The sequence below is a fragment of the Globicephala melas genome, chromosome 7 (assembly GCF_963455315.2).
Source record: "Globicephala melas chromosome 7, mGloMel1.2, whole genome shotgun sequence".
NCBI lineage: Eukaryota > Metazoa > Chordata > Mammalia > Artiodactyla > Delphinidae > Globicephala > Globicephala melas.
The window spans coordinates 98,242,324-98,266,413 of NC_083320.1; the positions used below are offsets into that span (position 1 = coordinate 98,242,324).

The following is a 24,090-nucleotide window of genomic DNA, read 5'->3' on the forward strand; positions in this document are numbered from 1 at the left end:
GGTATAGCAGCCACTATGGAAAATAGTAAACAGGTTCCCCAATAAATTAAAAAACAAAGCTACCATATAGTCCAACAATCCCACTTCCGGCTATATATCCTAAGAAAACAAAATCACTATCTCAAATCGATATCTGTACTCCCATGTTCATTGCAGCATTATTCACAATAGCCAAGGTAAACCTAAAAGTCTGTTGACATACAAATGGATAAAGAAGATCATATATATATATGATATATACAATATATATAATATACATTTATAATATATAATATTATTCAGATTTTAAGAAGGAAATCCTGCCCTTTGCAACATGGATGAACTTGGAAGGCATTATGCTAAGTGAAATAAGACGTACTGCATGGTACCACTTACATGTGGAATCTAAAAAGGAAAAAGTCAAACTTCTAGAAACAGAGAGTAGAACCGAAGTTGCCATGGGCTGGGGGTTGGGGGAGATGAGGAGTGGTTGGTAAAAGGGCACAAACTTTCAGGTATAAAGTGAGCAAAGTTCTAAGGATCTAATGTATAGCATGGTGACTATAGTTGAGAATACTTTATGGTATAACTGAAATTTGCTGAGAGTAGATCTTAAGCTTTTTGACCAAAAAATAAATAAAGTAAGTATATGAGGTGATGGATGTGTTAATTAAATTTATAGTGGAAATCCTTTCATAATGTATATGTGTATCAAATCATCATATTACATATTACAACTTATTTTGTCAATTATACCTCAATAAACCTGAAAAATAAAAATTTGCTTGTTAATTTGTTTCTTAATAATAATAACTGGTTTATGGCCCCAGGAAGGAAAATTTGGGCCAACAGAGCACACCGGATGATCTGGCTCTTCACTTACCTCTGTGAAGTATCCTAGCATTCTACTCCAGGAGGAAAATTGATTCAAGGTAGGAGTTAACATCCTGATCAAAAGACCCAAGATTGTTGGCTCATATGGCTTCCTTTATGCAAGCACACAGGTCTAGAGTAAAAAACACTAGATTGGGAATCAAAGAATGTGAAATTTGTCAGCAGCCTAGTTGTCAGGAAACTTGGAGTACGTTAGGGTGGCCATATAATTGAATGAATATAAATTACATTCCTTATTGGAGCACTATTAATGATTATACCAGGACAACAAGATGTAAACTGGGACTGTCCTCCACAAACTGGGACACATGGCCATCCTAATTCTGTCACTAGAAACTCTCTAGAGACCCTTCCAACTGTAAAATGATGAACCTATGATTAATGAACCAGTTTAAAATTTTATCTCTAATGGTTAGAATTGACAAATGCTTAATGACTTTTCAAAATAATTAAGATGAAGAGTTTTAAATAATTAGAGCAAAGTTTTGAGAACACTATCTCCTTAAGATTCTATTTTCAGTCTTTCATGAGTCTTCCAAGATATTAAGAAACTATTGTTCTTAGTTCCTCTTTTTCAACACTTCCGTGAATACACTATCCTGAATGCTTTAGCTCTCATCCTCTCAGTCACTAAAAAATATTTTTCATGTTCTATTTTTATGTTTGGCTTTAAAGCAGCCACATTTTTGAGGAGCAGAGGAAAAGGGAAAGGATGGCGGTGGGAAGTAGAGGAGGAGGGCTGGGAATGATAACAGAAGTCCAGGGCAGGCATTTCCCCCCAAATCCTCTTTCTGGAGTGGACCTGAGATGGACAAAACCAATCCTGGCTTCAGAGTATTTCTTTCTTTTCTTTTTTTTGGCGGTACGCGGGCCTCTCACTGCTGTGGCCTCTCCCGTTGCGGAGCACAGGCTCCGGACGCGCTGGCTCAGCGGCCATGGCTCATGGGCCCAGCCGCTCCGCGGCATGTGGGATCTTCCCGGACCGGGGCACGAACCCATTTCTCCTGCATCGGTAGGCGGACTCTCAACCACTGCGCCACCAGAGAAGCCCAAAGATGAAACCAACTTTCTTTTTTTCATGTTAACACTTTTTCTTTTTTGCGGTACTTGGGCCTCTCACTGTCGCTGCCTCTCCCTTAGCAGAGCACAGGCTCCGGACACGCAGGCCCAGCGGCCATGGCTTACGGGCCCACCCACTCCGCGGCATGTGGGATCTTCCCGGACTGGGGCACGAACCCGTGTCCCCCGCATCGGCAGGCGGACCCTCAACCACTGCCCCACCAGGGAAGCCCCAGAGTATTTCTTGTACTGTGACATCTTCACGTACTGTGATTCTGCTGTTTAAAGATAACGTGTTTTCCACACAATCGGGCCTCCAAACGCAAGCCAGTGCCTATGCCAGCTCTGGGCCTGCTTGACCTCTGCTCTCTAGCTCGGAAGAGTTGACATCCGGAGGCTCCAAGTCCCAAGCTCCCGGTTACGCCCTGCAATGGGAGTCAACGGCAGGAAGAAAAGGAAAAGCAGGGCCCTTCTTTGTCGTCCTCGTCTCCGGCTGCATCGTGTGCGTGGCTCTGCTCTTCTCGTTGTTCTACAGAAGATCTGCTTTATCAAATACCTGAGATACATCTTGGAGACTCAGGCATGAAAGAATGAGTGCAAATGTTTGAATAAAAGGAAACTTTAGAAATCAAATACTTGTTGGGACTTCCCTGGCGGTCCAGTGGTTAAGACTCAGCACTTCCATCACAGGGAGCGTGGGTCTGACCCCTGGTCAGGGAACTAAGATCCCGCATGCTGCGCGGTGTGGCCGGAAAAAAAAGAACCACCAAATACTTGTTTGCACAAGGACAGATCTGAATTTTTCATGTATTTTTACTGAAATAGAAGTACATACTATAAGTAGAATATACATATGGTTTTACACAAATGCATTAAAATAAACCATACATACTTTACATTAGGTTATTCATAGTCTATAAAATAATCTTTCCCAAATCATATAGTATAAAAATAAGCAGTTTCCCTGGCTTCCCTGGTGGTGCAGTGGTTGAGAGTCCGCCTGCCGATGCAGGGGACACGGGTTCGTGCCCCAGTCTGGGAGGATCCCACATGCCACGGAGCACGTAGGCCCGTGAGCCATGGCCGCTGTGCCTGCGCGTCTGGAGCCTGTGCTCCGCAACGGGAGAGGCCACAACAGTGAGAGGCCCGCATACAGCAAAAAAAAAAAAAAAAAAGCAGTTTCAAATTGCCTCCAAAACTGGGATAGTTCTGGCCCCAAATTAGAATAGAATTTGTACCATAAGTAGTAATTAGAATTAATTTTATAATTGTGTTTAAAATTTAAATATGCCAGGTTCTGAAAATCAGAAAATATTCATTTTATTAAACAGATGGAAGAATAAAATTATCAAGTTTAAAAACAAATCTGAGATAAATATCTGCATTAAATTACACTTAGGCAAATCTATCTCAGATTGTTTCCTTAATTTGTTTATTTATTTAACATTTCATCTTTCTAAAGTACTCTTTCATCACCTCTGGCCTTCTGGGTCTAGTAATTAAGGTGACTTTTATATAAAATGATCTCTACTACAGGGATGGGAGTATTTGCACTTAGCTACTGATTACTTAATATAGACCCATCAGATAAAATTAAAATGTTGCAACTTGATCAAAATGATGCACTCTTGTCTTATGTTAAAATACAAATCACAGTATGTTGACACTTGATAATCTCAGCTTTAATTTACTAGCCAAAGGGGATTAAGAATATACTATAAAATTTTAGTACAGTTGACCCTTGAACAGCTGTTCAGATTGAACTGCACAGGTCCACTAATATGCAGATATTGTTCAAGAGTAAATATTACAGGACTATAAAGGTCTGTGGTTGAATATACGGATATGGAGGAACTATGGGAGATGGAGGGTCGACTATAAATTATACTCAGATTAACCCCCGTGTTGTTCAAGGGTCAACCGTATAGAAAATATCTTGGATGCAAAACAAACCTTCCCAAGAATTTACCAGTATGACTATAAAGAAAGGCAAAATAAATATATATACCTGGTTCCACAAAAATATTGCTGCCTAACCTCTAACATGAATCTGAATATTAAGACCCACTTCAGATTATACTAGTTGAACTTTACCCTACATTGTATCCTGGCATTGACTTTTTTTTTTTTTTGGCCACTATCAGGTATTTCATGTTCTACTAACAAAGGGAATTAGCATTTTCAATGTCCTGTCTGCATTCTTTCTAGCCTCCTTCTGCTCAGGTTTTTAAAAATAGGTATTTCAAATGCAGTCAGAGCCTCCAGCGTGTGGGAAAAGCTCTCCCACCCATGTTTCCAGTGCACATCCTGCAGGCCCCCGGCAGAGAGTAGTTTAAGGAGATCATCCTGGATGGCTGCAAATGCTTTATTCAAGTTCCACATATGTCGCCAAACCCCAATCACTTAGCTGCATGTGCTTTTTGTTGTACATACTCATCCCCAAATTTACTGTATAGATTTATTTTTTTAAATATCTTTATTGGAGTATAATTGCTTTACAATGGTATGTTAGTTTCTGCTGTATAACAAAGTGAATCAGCTATATGTATATATATATCCCCATATCCCCTCCCTCTTGTGTCTCCCTCCCACCCTCCCTATCACACCCCTCTAGGTGGTCACAAAGCACCAAGCTGATCTCCCTGTGCTATGCGGCTGCTTCCCACTATAATCTATTTTACATTTGGGAGTGTATATATGTATATATGTCCATGCCACTCTCTCACTTTGTCCCACCTTCCCCCTCCCCACCAGCATCCTCAAGTCTCTGTTCTCTATGTCTGCGTCTTGATTCCTGCCCTGCCACTAGGTTCTTCAGTACCGTTTTCTTAGATTCCATATATGTACGTTAGCATATATACTGTATAGATTTAGATGGCGGGGTAAAGAAAAAGGACCCTGGTTGTGATTATTTTCTTTAACAAGATGAAGTTAAAAAAATCTAATAGTATTTTAGCCCAGTACTTTTAGCATCCCCAATTTTTTAGATTATAAATTCACAAGAGTAAATACACTAGTGACTATTTTTAAATAAAACACTGAATAACTTCATGCTATAAAAATTATATGCTCACAGGCTTCCCTGATGGCACAGTGGTTAAGAATCCGCCTGCCAGTGCAGGGGACACGGGTTCGAGCCCTGGTCTGGGAAGATCTCACATGACATGGAGCAACTAAGCCCGTGCGCCACAACTACTGAGCCTGCGCTCTAGAACCTGCGAGCCACAACTACTGAGCCCGTGTGCCACAACTACTGAAGCCCATGTGCCTAGAGCCCATGCTCTGCAACGAGAAGCCACCACAACGAGAAGCCCGTGCACCACAACGAAGAGTAGCCCCCGCTCGCCGCAACTAGAGAAAGCCCGCACGCAGCAACGAAGACCCAACGCAGCCAATAAATAAATAAATAAATAAATAAAATTTTAAAAAATTATATGCTCACAGTTTTAGCTTGGATTTGTTTTGCAGCTTATTTAATGCTGTCTGAAAATCACGCAGGTAATGAAAACTACACATTTGAGCATGCATTATAGGAGGCAACATAGTGGAGACTCTAATAAGGCCAGTCGTTGAGAAAAGCATGCCGATTTATCTGATACACTCAGCCTCCAGAAACCGTCATGAATTCAAATATAATTTCTTCAATGCTGCTTTCAAATCTCACTGAAAACTTCTTTACAGAGTCTGGATGCTAAGCTGTAATGAAAGCAGAAGCGAAACTATGGTCTATGCAATCTCACTGTTACCACCACACCACTCTCTGTAAAGCACCAAACACACATACAGTGTTTGGCATTGTCTCTTGAACTAGAGAACTTTTAGAATCACAGAATTTGAGAGGTGACAGGAACTTAGAAGGCGTTAAGTTTAGTTCCTCCCTTTCCATTTGAGAATAGGAAGGGGAGGATGGAACAAGGGAATCAGCATTTATCAAGGCCCCCAGGCATGTAGGACTGGGCACTTCCAACTTTACTACCTCAATTCTCACAGTCCCAGGTAGGTAGCATTAACCTCCATTTTACAGCTAAGGAAATGTAGGCCTACCTGGATTAAATACCTGCCCCCCCTCCTGCCCCCCAGTAAATCCACTAATGGAGAACAGGGGAATTCCAACTTCGAAGTCACTGCTCTTCCTGAGGGTAATGATTCACAAAGCGCAGTCCTAGGACCAGCAGCAGGGGCATTACCTGAAAACTTGTTAGGAATGCAGATTCACAGGCGTTGCCCAGCCCTTCTGAATGAGAAACTCTGGGGTGGGCCCAGCAAGCCCTCCAAATGATGCTGGTGGGCCCTCAAGTTTGAGAGCCACTGCTCTTTAGCATGTTGCCTCTTGGAAGCCTTACCTGGAGCGTACGTATTAAAATACATATAATTCTACACTGAGCTACTGCAGAGGTCAGAAGAACTTATTGTATTACCCCTTATCCCTGAATATTATGACAGGGATGGCCTTCAACAAAATTTTGCTTTTGATGTTACGGTCTAACTGCTTGACATTGAATTTTTTCATAAGAAAAAAAAAAGTGAGAGCTATTCTGAATAAACAAATATTGCCAGTAAGATTCTGAAGAACTGTTTTCATCTTATATCCCAAATAAATAAGACTTGAAACAAAAATCTTCTGCCTGCCTTATAGAGATCCACTGAAATTGACAAATACCCTTGCCTGACTGACTTTAGTATTACTTGCCATAATTAAAACTAGGTATAGGAAAACTAAGTAGGGATATACTGAATGTTTAGCATACAAGGATCTAAGTTAAAGTTAATAAAAGTAGCTCTTAAGAAAGAAACCACATGCAAAATTAAATTAAAAACTAAGAATTTAATGAAGTACCTTGTTAAAAGTTTCCATTTGGAAGGTTTTCTTTTCCAACTTTAAAATATCAAGAAGGAAATGCTGTCTTCATCTGAGTGCTTCTCCACTCCAAACCCCCAAATGAAAAATAAAATAACTCATGTTACCAAAAATTCAAAATGTTCTCATTGGATATTTTGCCATTTCACTTTAGCATTTCGGCAAGTATGCCTAACCGGAGAATACTAATTCCTTTTCATATGTAATTTTTCCTTAAATTTTTGTCAATGATTTCATTAGTTGCCATTCTAGTATGTATAGTTATCATATAGGAAGTTTTATAGGAAAGTCTTGTTTTTTAAATGCAATGACATTAAAAATGATGCTTAGTTCCTAAGATATATAAAACACAATTTTTTTTAGAAAATCAAAAAATCAGAATGAAAATAAGGTAATCATTATAATAAGAGTTAAAGTTAAAATAAAGATTTCAATTATCATGTCCTCTTGACGCCTAATGGCAAAACAAAAAAGCTTCATGTTAGTATAACAATAAATTCCCAATGGTCATTATTTGCTTTGGATTTATAATGAACTCCTTTTCTGTCCCCAGTTTTTAAAAGGCTCTTAATATTTAAAGGGAAGTTTCCTATGTACATATACAGGACAGACTACGAAATACTGTACTATTAGTTTTTCTACAGATGGATGAGGCTGATAGTATAAAAAAGCAAATGTGGGGCATCTAAAAATTGCAAGTCTATGTAAAAAAATGTACCTCAGTTTAGCCAAATGGAATTTTTGGTACATGATGTAATAAAATAGAACCCTACCTTCAAACTCTATAGACTGAGAATCTCATATATGCCCTGTCACCATCGAAGAAACAAAATCAGCACACAATTATGTTAGCTGTATAAGTTAAATTCGCAGATGTCAGAGGTAACAGTCATCTCTTAATTCTTTGAATTCTTCCTATAATATTATTTAGTAATAGAGAATATTTCAAAAGGAAAGTAGGGAGAAATGAGGCAGGATTCTAACAACTAGAATTGCTTAAAATAAAAACGACATTTCATTTATTTGCTGATATGATTCTGGGAAATATATTTTAAAATTACTTCCTACTTTATCTTTCTTTAGAGATATTTTGTTTCTTCAACCAGCACACTGAGGATTAGTGCTACAGATCTTACCAAACTGCCTTATGAAAACCCTTGGCTTCCAGAGAAGTCACACCTTGCAACCCCAAATTGGTTCTGCATGATTCATTGTGAAGCGGGCATGAGCATTCTTCCAGAAATAAGACTGTATACCTTTGAGAACATTCATTTAACCTTGTGAGCTCACTTCTATAGAAACAATTAATTTTATTCGCTGGCTGCCAGTGGGAAAATCAGTTTAATTTAAGGAATTAATTAAGTCAGGCTGACAGAAGTCAATGTATCAACTTTTTAAAAATCAAAATTTATTTAACGGAATGTCTTACGTATATCTAATGGCTTTTCTGAGCTTCAAAAAGTGTTCATCTAAGCACTTTTAAGGCTGCCTCATTTTTCAGTTTTGTTTTAGTAGAGATTCTGATGTTCATCTAACTGAAAGTGTTTCTGACAAAACAGCAGACTCCCTTTCATCAAGGTCATAATTTGAAACGTTATACAATAATGGAATTTAAATTATGTATGGGAAGAAAAGTAGAAGACTGAAACAAGGTTTTAGAAATCCCTATTTGGGTCTTTAGATTCAGAAAAATATAATCACAGGCCAACACTGTTCCAACAGAGATGAAGGACATTAGCAGTTACTTGAGTGTAACCTCTCCCAACATTTCCAAAGGCCTGCAGTGTGGTTGCTGTGACCCTAGGGCCCTGATACTTAGACTTCTAGGTAATCACAGAATGAAAGTAATCTACCGTAACTTAATTTTCTGAGAAGGTGAACCCTTAACTACAAGGTGCAGAAAGGAAGTCTTCAACTGCTCACTTGCCATGGCTACAGTATTCAAATACCAAAATCATTCAGATAAATATAACCTGGGAGAAAAAACAATATGTAAGTTGGCAAAGCAGCAGTAATCCCTACTTTCAGCTAACCAATGTAATTTTGCTTCCTTCTAAAGAGGTTCTTTGACAAAAAGCATAGCCTAGTGGAAGACCTCCTCAAGATTTATCCAGTATGTTAACAAGGCTGACTACTTCTGGAATCCTGAGTGACAACACATGATCTGTATGACATGTGAACATAGAGCACATGGACAACCAAAAAATTCTAAGTTCAACCTCTTTTCCTACCATATTTACAGAAAAATTTAAAGCTTGAATTTCACTGACACTGTTTCAACTATTTCATCCCGTAAACTGCGGAAAGGTACTGGCGAACTGTCAAAACAGCAAAAACATGAAGTAGAGGGGTATACAGATAGGGAACGTCAACCAAACTTAGTCTTTGAGTAACTGAAATGTACTTCATTAGTTCTTTTCAAGAGAAAATTTCTTCGAAGTCCACATTCTTTACATGCCTTTAACCTGTGCCAAGCTCACAAAATCAGGATTCTTTTCGGTTTAAGATTTATTGGTGGCACCAAATAGGATAACATCTATTTTTAAAATTTAATGTTATCAACAATCTTTTAAATTAATATAATATAAAATTTCAGGACAAGCAGAAAGATGGCTAAACTTCATTTTAGACTTACGGTAACATCGAAGCAATTTTAAGAACGTGAATAAGACGAACTGAAGCTAAATATTGCAAAGGGAATTTTTAAAAAACAGATGTGTTAAGAAATTTTGAAGAGAAAGGAACTAATCTCACAAAACTTGAGAAGGAAATACGTTCTGATTAATCAAAAGCCTGGATGAATCCTGAGACATACATTCATCCTCTGAGGGCTACAGTGAGTAGAGTCCAGGAGCTGCTGCACAATAAGGACATATAAGACCTAAGTTTAAAAGTTAAAATCAGGAGTATTTATATTTAATTTAAACTTGGTAAAGGAAATCTCCAAATGTAATTTTTAAAGTAGAATTTCTTCTTGCCTTCCTTCTTTGGTTTTTAACCATAAAAATTTATTTAGGAAAACTAAAATTATTTAAAGAAGAGGCATCCAGTTCTAGGATAATTTGGCACATTTATATGTGAAAAAATCAGAAACCAATTGATAGATCTATAATACACACACATATATATAAACATTTTATTTTAATAATACTCTTTATCACTTCAATTTACATCATTCCATTATGAAAATGTTTAATTGAAGAGAGGATATTTCTTCAAAACTCTAAATAAGCAGAGCTTTATCAATTAAACTTACAGCAATACAGTCTTTAGAAGTACATGATTCTTCATTTTACAATAATACTTCTCCTTTAAAAATTTGTCATGGTTTGTCACAGATTTAAAGTAGAAGGCACCTAATGCTATGAAAGGATAATACAGTATATGTAGTGTAAGTGAACCAGATCTTTTCTCAAGTATCGATTCTTTCTAAAGTCCTACCAAATTTGTGTGAATATATTTGCTGCATAAATTAAACATTTTTCGTGTTGTTAATTTGTAATATTCTACAAAACTCAAAAATATAATCCGTACCTATTATAGGCAGCTTATTTTAGCATTTTACCTGTAAGAAACACCAATCTATATACTTAAAATGATTTCTTGAAAACATTTTCATAATATAGTCCAGCATTTAACAAATAATATGTGAAAATAAAGTCTCCAGAACATTAAAATTTTATCCCTTGATTAGTCCAAATTATTTCATCAGCTGAATTCCTTGAGATGTGTAAGGCAGGTTGGTCCTTTAGATGGACTGTAGACTGAAACTTCCTATAACTGTAGTGATATGTACACAGCTACATAGCAAAGTACTTCATTATGAAAATGAAGAAAACAGACAAGAGGAAAATATGTTTTAGAGTTCCAAAGAACTGAAACTGTTATTTTTCAGACTAGGCACTGAAACATTTTTCTACAAAAACTTGCCAGAGATTGTCTCTTCACCGTATATTGTTCCATTATCAAGCTAAAAATAAAAACAAACACGGGATCATCATTAGATTACAACTGTCATAGCTTTAATTTCTATAGTTTATATTTTAAAAAGAAAATTATCTTACCATTGGAATATATATCAAACACAGCCTATATACTTAATAACTGGATACCAGAACTTGAGGTGAGTTCTAAGAACTCATGAAAGTGACTTCTACAGCAATGTCAAAGGCTGACATCCAATACTACTTTAAGATCACATAATAACAGTTTTATTCAAGGTACATTCCACCATTACCCCTGTCAAGACAAAGACTGCTGCCCAACCTGCCCTACTTTATTCTACTCTATTGTAGTCCATCTTCTTCAGTCTTCACTATCTCCTCTTTATCCAGCTCTCACTTCCAAAAATATCTGGGTGAGGGTGGGTATGAGTGTGAGTATGGGAATAATGCACAGCATACTAGGGAGGGAAAATGTATAAATTATAGCATTAAAAAGTTTTAAAGAATAATTATTTGCATTTTTTAATTTTAAAAATTAAAACAATTTTAAAAGAGCAAAATATACATAGTTCTACTCTGTCCCCAAAACCTCAGTAAAAAGATAATAAAGGGATTTTTTTAAAAAAGTATAAACCACCTGGACATAGAGAAGAACAGAGACAAGAAAAGAGCAGCCAACTCTTAGCTAGCAATGAAGAAATACAACCAGATGCCTCTGTAAGGAGGGGTGAAGAAACGACTAAAAGTAGGCAGATTGGTACAAAGTTTATAGAAAAAGCAGTCAGACACTCAGATGCCCGCCCCTCACGTTTCACAGCTGGTCAAGTGCCTCTTCTCTATCCTCAATGAACCTCAAGATCTGAGGTTCATTCTCCAAAAAGGGTAGTAACAGAGGGTCTCTGGACTGGGGAAATGCCAGGCACAATCCTACATGGCTCAGGTAAAAGTAACATTTATATAGGCATAACAATGTAAACACTGATTACACATCTATTCAAAATCACAGGATAAATATCCTGGGATGATGAGGAGGTAGGAATGATACAGGGCTGGAAGGCAGGCAAGTGCAGTGGGAGCAGAGGAGGGGGAAACTGAAAGTAACCTGTCCTCATGTGCCATAGTGGGAAAACCAGCTGAAGAGGCCTGAAACTGAGAAATCAAGAAATAGAAGTATAAGCATGGTACTTAGATGGAGAGGAAAATATGAAACAAATCAATGACGAGTTTAAAGGGTGGGAGTTCCTCAGGGTGGGAAAAGAATGAAAGCAGGATAGGCAGTGCAGGGCAGGGGATAGCTCCATTGTACAATAAGAATTGTAGAACTCTAACTCTTCAAACTATGTGCATATATAACCATCCTAAGAGGAAAAACTAGAATAAAAAAAGACCAATCAAAGAAAAACATAAAACCAAGACAAACAGCCTTGGGTTAGAGGTGAATTTACCATGAAGATAAACTTAAGCTTCATGGCCAATGTGAGTGCAAGGAGTTGACAGGAGTTGTTCAATGTTCTAGGTGAAGAGGGGAAGCCCAGGTGTAACCAAGAAACATTTCAATATAAATCGTCTAAAGTTACCTCAGAAGAAAGGGACCAGAATTTCCAGAATTTCAGTAATTTATTGTGATCTCTTGCTCTAAATAAATAATTGCTTTCCTACCTACCAAAGATATACGGTGGATATATTTCAAGGACTCATTAAGAGAAACATAAACTATCACGTACTCTTTCTGTCATGTAAGAAATATAAAAGATACTATTTCTTAAAATTAAAAAAAAATGTGGAAATGTTCTCGAAACATTGTTAAGTGAAAAGCATAGTCAGAGAATCAGGATATATATTGTGCGAGTTGTGGTAAACACACACACATACATGGAGAAGAGACTGGATATACGCTGAAGTATTACATTTTTTCTTAATTTTATACTCAGAAAAAAATATTTTTCTAAAGTGTATCATTAAGTAAAATGATGACCATTAGCATGAATATAAGTAATAGTTAAAACTTGGAATCACAGGCTTCCCTGGTGGCACAGTGGTTGAGAGTCCGTCTGCTGATGCAGGGGACGCGGTTTCGTGCCCCGGTCCGGGAAGATCCCACATGCCGTGGAGCGGCTGGGCCCGTGAGCTGTGGCCACTGGGCCTGTGCATCCGGAGCCTGTGCTCCACGACGGGAGAGGCCACAGCAGTGAGAGGCCCGCGTACCGCAAAAAAAAAAAAAAAAAAAAAAACTTGGAATCACTTGTGATTATTTTGTAGAGTATAGAAATAGCAAATCACAATGTTTTGTACCTGGATCTAACAGCGTTGTAGTTCAAGTATAATTTAATTTTAAAAAATAGATAAAAAATTTTTAATTGCCTTATTTTAGGACCATCTTGTCAATTTCCACAAGAAAGCTCGTTAGAATATTGACTGGGATTGCACTCAATCTATAGATCAGTTTAGGGATAACTGGCTTTTTAATAGTACATCTTAAAGGGTTGAGTCATTCAACCCATGAACACATTATTATATCTCTCCATTTACTCATATCTCTAATTTTTCTCTGAATTATTTTTTAGTTTTCCATCTACAAGTCTTGTACAATGTTTGTTAAATGTACTTGTAGGTATTTTTAAAAGTTCATTGTTTATGGAATTTTTCTTAATTTCATTTAATTATTGTTCATTGCTACATACAGAAATAATAGGAAGATTTTTTTATATTGACACTGTATATGTGATCTTGCTAAACTCAATTATTCTAGTAACTTTTTTTGCTAATTCCTTAGAATTTCTAAATATAATCATGCAATCTGCAACTGAATACAATTTTACTTCTTCCTTTTCAAAAAGCAAACAAACAAACAAAACTTGGGAATCACTTAATTCGACTCAGGTACTATGTTGTATGTGTTTTAAACTTACCAAGTATTTAATTCTTCTAACAACTTTGTGAGGGAGGTTCTACTGCAACCCCATTTTACAGATAAGAAAGCTGAGGCACAGTGAGGTTAAGAACGTTGCATAAAGTCACAGAGCTAGTACATAGAGAAGCTGGAATTGGAACCCATGAAGTTTGACTCCAGAATTGGACTCCCTTAGCCTCTAAGCTGTATTGCCTCTCAAACAACTAATAATGGAAAATCGATTCTGTATTTGAGCAATACAAGAATAAGAACCTTATTCAATACTACTGTCAGCTAACATACAAACCTGGACTACAGCTAACTGGCTCCATCCTCCTGAGAAACACCGTGCATAGGAATGAGACTCTCACACTGTTCGCTGTCTTCTGGAACCCTTAAAAAAAGACAATAGTTAGGAAAGCTTTAGACCTAAGGAACCCTTAAAAATGATCTACTCCACTGGCTGAGGCTTGAGGTCAGACCTAAGACAAGGTCAAGATTCCCCAACAAATTGTCCCAAATTCTTTTTAGAGTAGAATGTAAAAAGGTTTCTCTCTCTTAAAAAGAAAGAAATTGAAAAAAAATGGAGGCAATGTTATCATATTTTATTATGAAGTTTTTTCAAACAAACAAATGTTTTCTACATATAAATTTGTTTTAGCAAAGCAGTAATAAGCACTTTGGTTGTACCTGTGAATCAAAACATTTTTTTTTTTTAAAAAAAGCAATTGGGAAGAAACTATCTTATCACCTGAAGGGTCTGAACAAATTCTTTTATCTGGCACTGTACATATAAAATTATAATCTTTTAAAAATTCTTCACAGAATCTCTAAAAAGCTAGGCCAGCATGATATGATTCCTAATTTACTTAGTAAACATTATTTTTAAAAAATCTGTATTAGAACTTAACCTACCTCTGAATTCGATGTTTTCTGCATATAAAGGCAAAAATTCTTCTGATTCCCACCATCACAGGATCCCAATTATTATAATGGCACAGGAGAGTTACAATAAAAAATGAAAAAAATACAGGGATAGCGCCTGCAAAAAATAACCAAGAAAACTGCACCTAAAAATAAGAGATAGAAGAAAAACAAAACACCCACAATTACCATTAAGACAATTTTCCCTTTAACGTAAGTTTTCCACTTATGATAACTTGCAGGAATAAAGTAAAACACCAAGAAAATAATACTAATCTTTGACAACATTTTAAGTATGTTATTATTAAATATAAGGATTCAGGACTTCAACATATTAACCACCTGCTTAAATTACCAACAAAAATACTTCTTGCTTGGAAAATAGCCTAAAGGAAAGCATGCTTTTCACTAATAAGTACAGGCATAGTACATAAGAAACAGAATTATGAAATTTTAAGCATTTGCCTTACACATCACATTGCCCATTTTTTCTTTACTGATTACTGCCTGTTCTCAAGTTGATTCTTCCCCTTTAGTTCCTGAACTCATTTTTAAAAACTCCCACTTTTGAAAAACTAGGTTATGCTATTGCTATGATATGTTGTGTTATGTTATGGTTCTTAAGACAGTACTAAAAACAGATGAAACTCAAGTAAAACTTTTGCAAACATTTTATTGATGAAATATAGCTTGATTATCTAGTAACAAATGAAACAGAAATTTTCAAAAGGAAATCATAACTAAGTAAAATAAAGATTACAAAGAGAAATACTTTCAGGGGTGAGGAGCCCTCAGATCGCCAAGCCTGACCCTCCAATCCATCATTTTATCAGGGTCGTCAAGAAAATTAAAAATGAGACACCATAAAGTTACCAAAACAAAAAAAAAATCATTTCTTTCCTTTACCATCTAGATTCAACTAAGGATCAAAAACAATTGCTAAAAAGAGCCTGCACTGATTAACTATTGAGACTCAGCTGCAACACACTGGTGGTTGGCTTTCAAAATAATGACAAAAACAGTAACTCCTATCTTTAAAATAGGGAAGAAAAATTGCTTGCCCTCTCTAAGCATTAAAAAAATGAGGCTGAGAATCAAAGGCAAGACTCCCTCTTGTGGAAAACATATACTATTCCATTTCATACCACCCATTAGTCAGAGTAAAGGGGTTTTGTGAGAATAATGGTTTCTTTTATGAGGGACTCATAATGCGTAACACAAGAAAAACCACTGACAACTTTTAACATGCACGTCCTGCTTGTGTAGTACACACACACAGGCTGAGTCAGGATAAGAACACCCAGCAGTAAGTACTAAAAAGCCTTCACACTGTTATCAAAGTATTGGTATAACATATTCTTGGAATATTTGCCAGAATATTTAATAATCTAGAAAAACCATGCTGAACTTAAATGACCGAAGAAAGGAAAAAGTATAAAGAACTTCTGACTAATGAGAGTTAAAAATGCAGATATAGTTGATAGAATGATTTCATGAATATTCAACTAAAAACCCTATTTTAGAACTGAAAAAAGCAAACTTTATAAAGGTAAGTAAAACTCTAGATGACTTTTAAAGGCAAAGTTCACTTTTAACAATGCAGTTATTTATATGCTGCTGAATAATTAAAAAAAACTTTTAATTTGATTTCCAACAAGCTATGAAGACAATTTTTTTTAAATGAAGACATTTATTAACAATGAAAACTGCCTAAGTAAACAAAAAGAGTCTAACTCCTGAATATAAACCTGAAAACAATCAGGGATGCTTCCTATTATACCAAATACCAACAGGTTAAAAAAATATACATTTCAAGCTCAATAAATAAAGTTGATAAATGCTAAAATTTCAGAAACTATATATAAATATGTTTGGATATTAGAACAAAAAAACCCCCAGGAAAGTAGGTTTCTCCTACCATGTTTCTATTACAGGTCTGGGGCATACCCTGCTACTTTTACCAGAAGGTATCTTCCTGCCCTCAATTCCCACCAAAGGCCCAGCCTACTCATTTAACTGATTCTCTAATCTTGATGCAAAGACAATCAAGAAATGACTGTTGGTATGTTTTTCTAATCTATTATATATACACACATTTTTCCCTTGTGTTTTGCCTTCATCTTAAAATATTTGAACAAATGACATAATCATTTAATCAAATTAAATCCGCTGTTACAGTTCTTTTTAAAAAATTCAAAAGTAAAATTAACCTTCAATTTTTATTTTTCAAATCTGCAAAAAAGCTGATGTTTTCAAAGTATCAGTATGGTAAAGTTCATTTACACAGCAATCTACCAAAATCCTCTAATAAGCAGCACTTCCCTAGTTTCACTAGAATAATTTTGGTTGATATTCAAGATTATGACCCTGAGATATGGAAAGACCTGGATATTATTTAAATCTATAAAAGGATTTAATGATGTATGACTTTAGTGTTACATATATTTTATAATATTCACATTTTTTGAAAATGCATGGTATATGTAAGATAAGTAATTCTCAATTACAAAAATTTCCATTCTTAACCATGACAGATAAATTAGAATTTATTGAACCATAAAACAAAATTAAATACCACAGAATTGTTTTTTTAAATAAAGAGGATACATATCACTGTGAGTATTTTGCCTTTATCCTAAAAACTGCATGAAGATCTAAAGAAAAATAAAAATCTGATTTTAACTTCTACGCATTATAAGTCTTTGGGCTTTCAAGTATTTCTTCTTCAAACTATATTAAACCAAACCACACACACACATTGTTTTGTTACTTAATATTGGCATTAAAAGCTTACAAATATTGAACTGAGTGATAAAAGGCTACACATCTTTTAGTTTGAGCCAGTGGCACATCTTTTTCTCCCTAGTACCCCTAGAAGCACTAAAGAAACTTCTCCCTTTGGGCTGCTGGGAGGGACTCTCCACCCCAATTCTCTTTTCTGCAATGTTATCACGGCCAGCATTTATCAAAAGAACCCTCACATTCAGACCAGGACTTCACAGACGAGGAAAGGAGCACCCGCCCTGGTGAGTCCAGACAGAAATGAGCAATCACTGAGAAACGACGTTATTCCTGTGCCGCTCACATCTATGGGAGTATTAACATAGTGTTAAGAAACCTTTGCAGTCTATGTTAGAAATCAAAACACTACTATTTATATGATTAAACTATATCCCCTATTCCATACCACTGACTCACCAAAGAACATCTGGAACATAATCAGCTCCAAAACTGGAGAACTATATATAAAGACACTGCCCTTAATTTAGAAATTAAGGAAAAATATTGAAAGGCTAAAAAATGCAACACATTACCCATTTCTTTGGTACTTTTTATATCTCTTTGTAGTAAAACAGCTTGGAAGAGAAGGCATCAAGTATTATTCATGGTCGTCTTTATAATTTAGTCACATTCCTTACCTTTCATTAGCTCTGTTTTAATAATACACTTAAAATATCTAATAAATAGTTTGCCTTACCTTTTGCATACACATGTCAGCTATTATGGACAGAGGTATTGTAAGGCTTAGTGCAAGTGTGCCTATCAGTGATGAGGTAAGAAAGCAGCCCCTAAAAAGAAAAAAGAAAATATACATTTCCATATCAAAAAAGTAAAAGAACCAAAGAAAAACAATGATCAAAAACTATCTATCTTACAACATAGGCAAGAGAGATCAGGAGCAAAAATAAAAGCTCAGGATGGACTAAGACATAATGAAAAATAAAGTTACTAAGATCATTCTTACAGTTTATCTTCAAATATTAATAATCCAATATATAAGTACACAAATTTCAAAAGACTTTATGCTATTTTCTAGATCTGCTTACAGACGTTATTCAACTTTTGATGTATAGCTTATATTTTATTAACATTTTTAATAAAACTGTCAAAAGAGTTGTTATAGTTTTGTGATAATGATACTCAGCTAACAAAGGAAACAGCTATATTAAAATTTCAGGACAATGCCTCATAACACAGACTTTAACAAAGTGATAAGCCAACAGGTGGGTCTGTCATTAAAGCAAAAATATCTCACCCTCATTAAAAACTAAAGTAGTCTTTAGATGTGTGCTGCTCTTTTGATTTGGCTTAATATCGGAAAAAAAGAACTTGAGTATTTTTCAGGGATATTTCCTTTTTGTTTTTCATTTTTCTAGCAATTGTCCTAACCAAAACCTAAGCTCTTCATTTTATTTTCACCTTGAACTATCAATGTTGGTATCAAATTTTGACATACCAATTGCATATAATTTTATATAGTTGAAGGAAAAAAATGAAGGAAAGCATTATATTGAATAGATATTTGGGTATATAAGAAGAAAATGAATTATAGGCCAAGATAAAACCATAATGTATACAATTAGGACTACAGACCCATGGAAATTATAGGCAAGTAAATTCTAGCTCAGTATATGTTAAGATTAACAATGCTGTCCTACAATAAAAGAGGCTATCTCTTGATAAAGTGTCACTTGAAGTATTCACCAGAGGCTGGACAATTAGTTCTTATTGATGTGGTAAAGAAAACTCAAGCGGCTAGTCCACTATTCATGAGCTGATCTGTGAAAAGACGGTTCAGGGATCAAATATCATTTTTTTTAATTAAAATTTTTTTTAATTCATTCATTTATTTATTTATTGGCCACACTGCAAGACTTGCAGGCGGGACCTTAGTTCCAGGACCAGGAATCAAACTGGGGCCCCCGCAGGGAAAGCGCTGAGTCTTAACCACTGGACCACCAGGGAATTCTCTTGTTTTTTTTTTAATGCAGTATATGTTCTTAGAGATTTATAATGCAAAGTAGAATCACACTGAGTCTGAGATGAAGTATTAAAAACCCTGTTTGACTTATACCAGCTTTTCCCAATTTAGCTGATGGCTGAATACATCTGATTTATTTTTTTTAATTAATTAATTTACTTATTTATTTTTTGGCCGAGGCACGCGGCACGCAGGATCTTAGTTCCGTAACCAGGGATCGAACCTGTGCCCCCTGCAGTGGAAGCGCAGAGTCCTAACCACCAGACCACCAGGGAATTCCCCATTTGATCTATTATTCATTCAACATGCTCCAGGAAATGCTAAGACAGAGGACTAGGTGGATAATCTCACATCTATACTAGCAGTACGATATATGGAGTTAACAGTGAACTTAAAAAAATTTTTTGCCAATAAACAATGAGTGACAAGTACACATCTTTAATTTCCAAAAAATTCACAGCTGCATTTCTAAATCTTTAGTATATTACTCAGCACCTGATTATATATGCTGAAGTTTGTTGTCTATTTATAGTTAAACATGCAATAATCTTGCTTTCCTAGAAAGAAATCATCATACACGCAGAGATTATGACTTCTGATTTAACTATTTTTAATGATCTAAAAAGGTATAAAATACATAGATATGCTCCTTATAACTGTTTTGAATTACCAACAACACCTAGAATTGAAGGGATATGAAGTTTGTTTCATTACTGACTAACTTACTGCTTTTGAGTTGTAACCATAAGTACTCTTAAATGCTTGAGTGTAGAAGTATATCTGAAAAATAAACCTTTTTGAGGTCCTGCAAAATCCACCCCAGGTAAGGATAAACATAGCTTTGATCATAATATATGATCTTGAGTGTCCAGTTTAGTCAACAATAAACACTCATATACACAGTTGGGAATATACATTGTGTTCCTTCTGTAGAGAATAACTTTGCAATCCTCTCAAAATCAAAAGTCTACACGTTTGGGGCTTCCCTGGTGGCGCAGTGGTTGAGAGTCCGCCTGCCGATGCAGGGGACACGGGTTCGTGCCCCGGGTCCGGGAGGATCCCACGTGCCGCGGAGCGGCTGGGCCTGTGAGCCATGGCCGCTGGGCCTGCGTGTCCGGAGCCTGTGCTGCGCAGCGGGAGAGACCACAACAGTGAAAGGCCTGCGTACCGCAAAAAAAAAAAAAAAAAAAAAAAGTCTACACGTTTGATTCAGTCTTTTCAGTATTTATCCTATAGAATACTTACATGTATATGCAAAAACATATATGAGGATGTTCAATGCCATATTATTTACAAAGCAGAAGACTACAAACTAAAATGTCTCTCAAGAAGGAACTGGTAAAACACATTATGTTCTATGCATTACATTACATAATAGATTGGAGCATGACAGATTAGAGTACTACATAGGCTTTAAAAAAATGAATCTAGTGGCTGATATGTAAAGATTTACAAGACAGTAATTTGTGTATAGAATGATATCCATAGTTTGCATGTTAAAAATAAAACAGATTGGAGTGGGGAGGATTAAGAGACTGATAACACACTTCTGTATATACAAACAATTTTGCAGAAGGCTTAGAAGTTAATAGTGGTTGCCTCTGGGGAAAAGAAATGAAAATGTGGGGCAGAAGGGAGATTACCTTTTCATTGTAATCCATTTTGTACACTTTTGTATGGATTACTCTCTTAACTTAAAAAAAGTTAAATACAAAAAGAATAAAAATATTTCAAAACATGTTATTTATTATTTAACTATAAAATTTTCCAAGGGAGGAAACTCAGGAAAGCTCACATAACAGAGAGATTACATATGTCACAACTCATATTCATTCAACCCCAAAGCCTACATTAAAATCTGCTGACATAATGAAACTCTAGTGTATATATTTATTAAAAATAACTCTCGATAAAGAATGAGAATTTTAATATTTGTAAATTTGTGGTATAGTCCATGTTCATTATGAGTCTCAATGTAATACGAACCATACTAAATCTTTCTCTCGTCTAATATGCAAAAATTTTTCTAAATTACTTCTTTCAAATATGTAAAAACTTGCTTTGAAATTTTCTAATCTAAGCTAAACTTAGAAAAGTAGGGAATACAAACTTCTGTTAAAATACAGTGAGTGCATAATTGTTTAAAGCATATGGTTCACCGGGTTGAACCCTATGAAACTGCCATCAAAAATGGTTTAAGATCAACAATTCCTTATGGTGCAACTAAGTTCAGTCAAAACACTACCAGTAAGCAGTTTCATCTGCCCAGAACCAAGAGTGGAAAGAGGCAAGAGAAATGATAGAACAAAAGAATGAGACATATGGTATATATTAATATATAAAATAAAATATATAATTCTTTTTGGTTAAAAAAAAACGAGCACCTCAAATAATTTGTACAAAATGAGAAGATTTTGATACCAAAGAGTTTTAGATCAGCAAAGGAATTTAATTACACAAATTACTACATACAAAGTAAATCTTTAAGTACTACACGAAAGGGAGTGAGTACAGAGGATATCAAGAAAATAGAGATATTTCCTTAATTGGAGAGGGGAGAGAAATGTAGGCAGAGCATTAAGGAAGATTTGATGGAAAAGGCTATTTTTGTTGCAGTCTTTTGCAAGGGAAAACTAGTCAGTAGTCTTAAATGGTATATAATAAAATACATTTAGGAGTTTAGGTACAATTTGTGTTTCTTTTTAAGTTCGTATTAGATGGAAACAGGAGTAAGTATTAAGCTCTCTATTTGAAGTTTTCTTAAACTCCATATATGATACTGCTGTCAAACTATTTTAAGATTATTATCATATATCAACATAGTTGATATTAAAACATATCAAACTAAGTTAAAATCTCAAGTTAATCAGAGCTTAGGGTTTATATATCTGCCTCACTCATATGAAAAGTCCTGAGAATAAACAAAACAAAAAAGTCTATGAGCAACCAAACAGACATTCCAAAGTCTCCTGAATAAGCAAAGTCCCCAGATTCTCACTTAGAATTCATGTATTCTTACCTGGGATACACATCTCCTAAGTGTGACTGTCCATTAGATGATGATGCCTTTAATTAGCATAACACTCTACTTTCTAAAACATTCTATAAATTCAGATCATTCATATTCATTTATTCGTTCAGCAAAATTCACGAGCTCCTTCTATGTGCAAGCCACTACTCTATGCAATGGGTACACAGAAATTAAAAAAACAAAACACAGTTCCTGCTCTAATGGGGTTACTGTATTAAGCTATAAGTGTGTGGGGTGGGAAGGTGCACAGGAGGGGCCATCAGAAGACAGAAGAAATAGAAATGCTTAAACTAGCCAAAAGTCAATAAACTCATAACTAATAAATCATAGGGTATTAAACAGTACATACCACAACCACAGGAACTCTGAGAGCACTGTTCCAATAAGGCCATTAATGATAATGCACATTAATACTACTTTATTGGGAAACTCAAAGTCCTCAAATCCAGTATAATGAAGTAAAAAGAAACCTGGCCATAAGAGCAGCAGATTAAAGAGACCTACAAAACCTAAACATGTATAGAAGAGAGAAAAGTTAGTAACTGTGATTTATTTCAATTTTCCAAACTTATAACTCTACAATAAGAAAACGTTAGATTTTGCACAAAGGGCTTCAACAGGTTTCCTTAACTGAAATTTCTGTTACTTTTTTTTTTTTTCCTGTTACTTTTGTGTTTAAGTAAGTCTTATGGAGAGATCAACACTAGAAAAAACTTTATCAAGCAACTGGTGATCACTGAGTCTTCAAGGTTCAACTATCCCACTGTATGGAGCAACTACTGCAGAACAAACCACTTAGAACAATTCAGAAAGAAGGGTTGCTAATCTTAGATTATAATAATGTAGTGTCCTAGAACTTAAAGGAATAACTGGTGCGTGTATGTGTGTGTGTATTCAGCCTAAATTATTAAGAGGAACTAGACGGTTTACTCTCTGATTCGAATCATATTTATGTTTAAAGCACCAGTGCTATGCTAGGAATAATGGAGGAGGGTCCCCTAAAAAGATAAAATTTTTGCTTCCCGCCTTCCCAAGAGCTCATAAGCTAGTCTGTGAGATTACACACATACGCCAATAGCTATTCAAGTATGAATTAAGCATGGACTATGTGTAAAGGAAGGCTATAATATTTAGTGGTTAAGTGTGTGCTCTGCCGTCTGATTGCCCTGGGTTCCAATCCCAGCTCTACCATTCACTAGTACTGTAATCTTTAGGCAAACTTTAGGCAAGATGCTCAACCTCTTATAAACCTCAGTTTTCCAATCTATAAGTGTAAAACAATATTTAATTAGGTTACTAGGAAGATTAGACAAACATAAAAAACACACAGTACATGGCATGGAGTAAATAGTTAATAAAGGCTAGCTATTATTATTATAGAAACATAAGCTTATATAAGACTACAACATGTGAATGTAAAGAAAAAAATATTATAATCTTATAGTAGTTTTTATTGGACTTTGTAAATAGTTTAACACCACAATTCCACTATGAGATCCAGAGGTAACTATAGAGCTTTCCTAAAAGAAAATTAAATTACAGTAGGTATGTATTTTATATTTGCTGCTAAATAATAAACTAGTATTTAGGATGCCTAGTTACATCTTAATAGGGCTGGAGCACCTACTCTCATCTGCTGCTGAAGACTCACAAGACCTGCCTTCTCTGAAGGACTGTCTTGGACAGCGACCAAGTCTGCCTTTCCCCAGAAGTTCCCACCCCTCCCCACTCCACACCCTGCGCAGCCGA

At 35.6% G+C, this 24,090-nt stretch overlaps 1 protein-coding gene across 2 annotated transcripts in view; it reads right to left on the reverse strand.

The window, feature by feature from the left end:
* The window catches only part of SLC35F5 (solute carrier family 35 member F5), a 208,537-nt gene that overhangs the window by 156,599 nt on the left and 27,848 nt on the right, over positions 1–24,090 (reverse strand). The window contains exons 12-17 of one of the 2 annotated variants that reach the window (XM_030843825.2): positions 22,691–22,850; positions 18,027–18,117; positions 14,540–14,694; positions 13,932–14,018; positions 6,770–10,760; positions 5,375–5,628 (exon numbers count right to left, since the gene is read on the reverse strand). In XM_030843825.2, coding sequence (XP_030699685.1) covers positions 13,943–14,018; positions 14,540–14,694; positions 18,027–18,117; positions 22,691–22,850 — 482 coding nt within the window. In that variant the 3' untranslated portion in view covers positions 5,375–5,628; positions 6,770–10,760; positions 13,932–13,942. The other variant, XM_070046017.1, reaches the window with a different exon arrangement.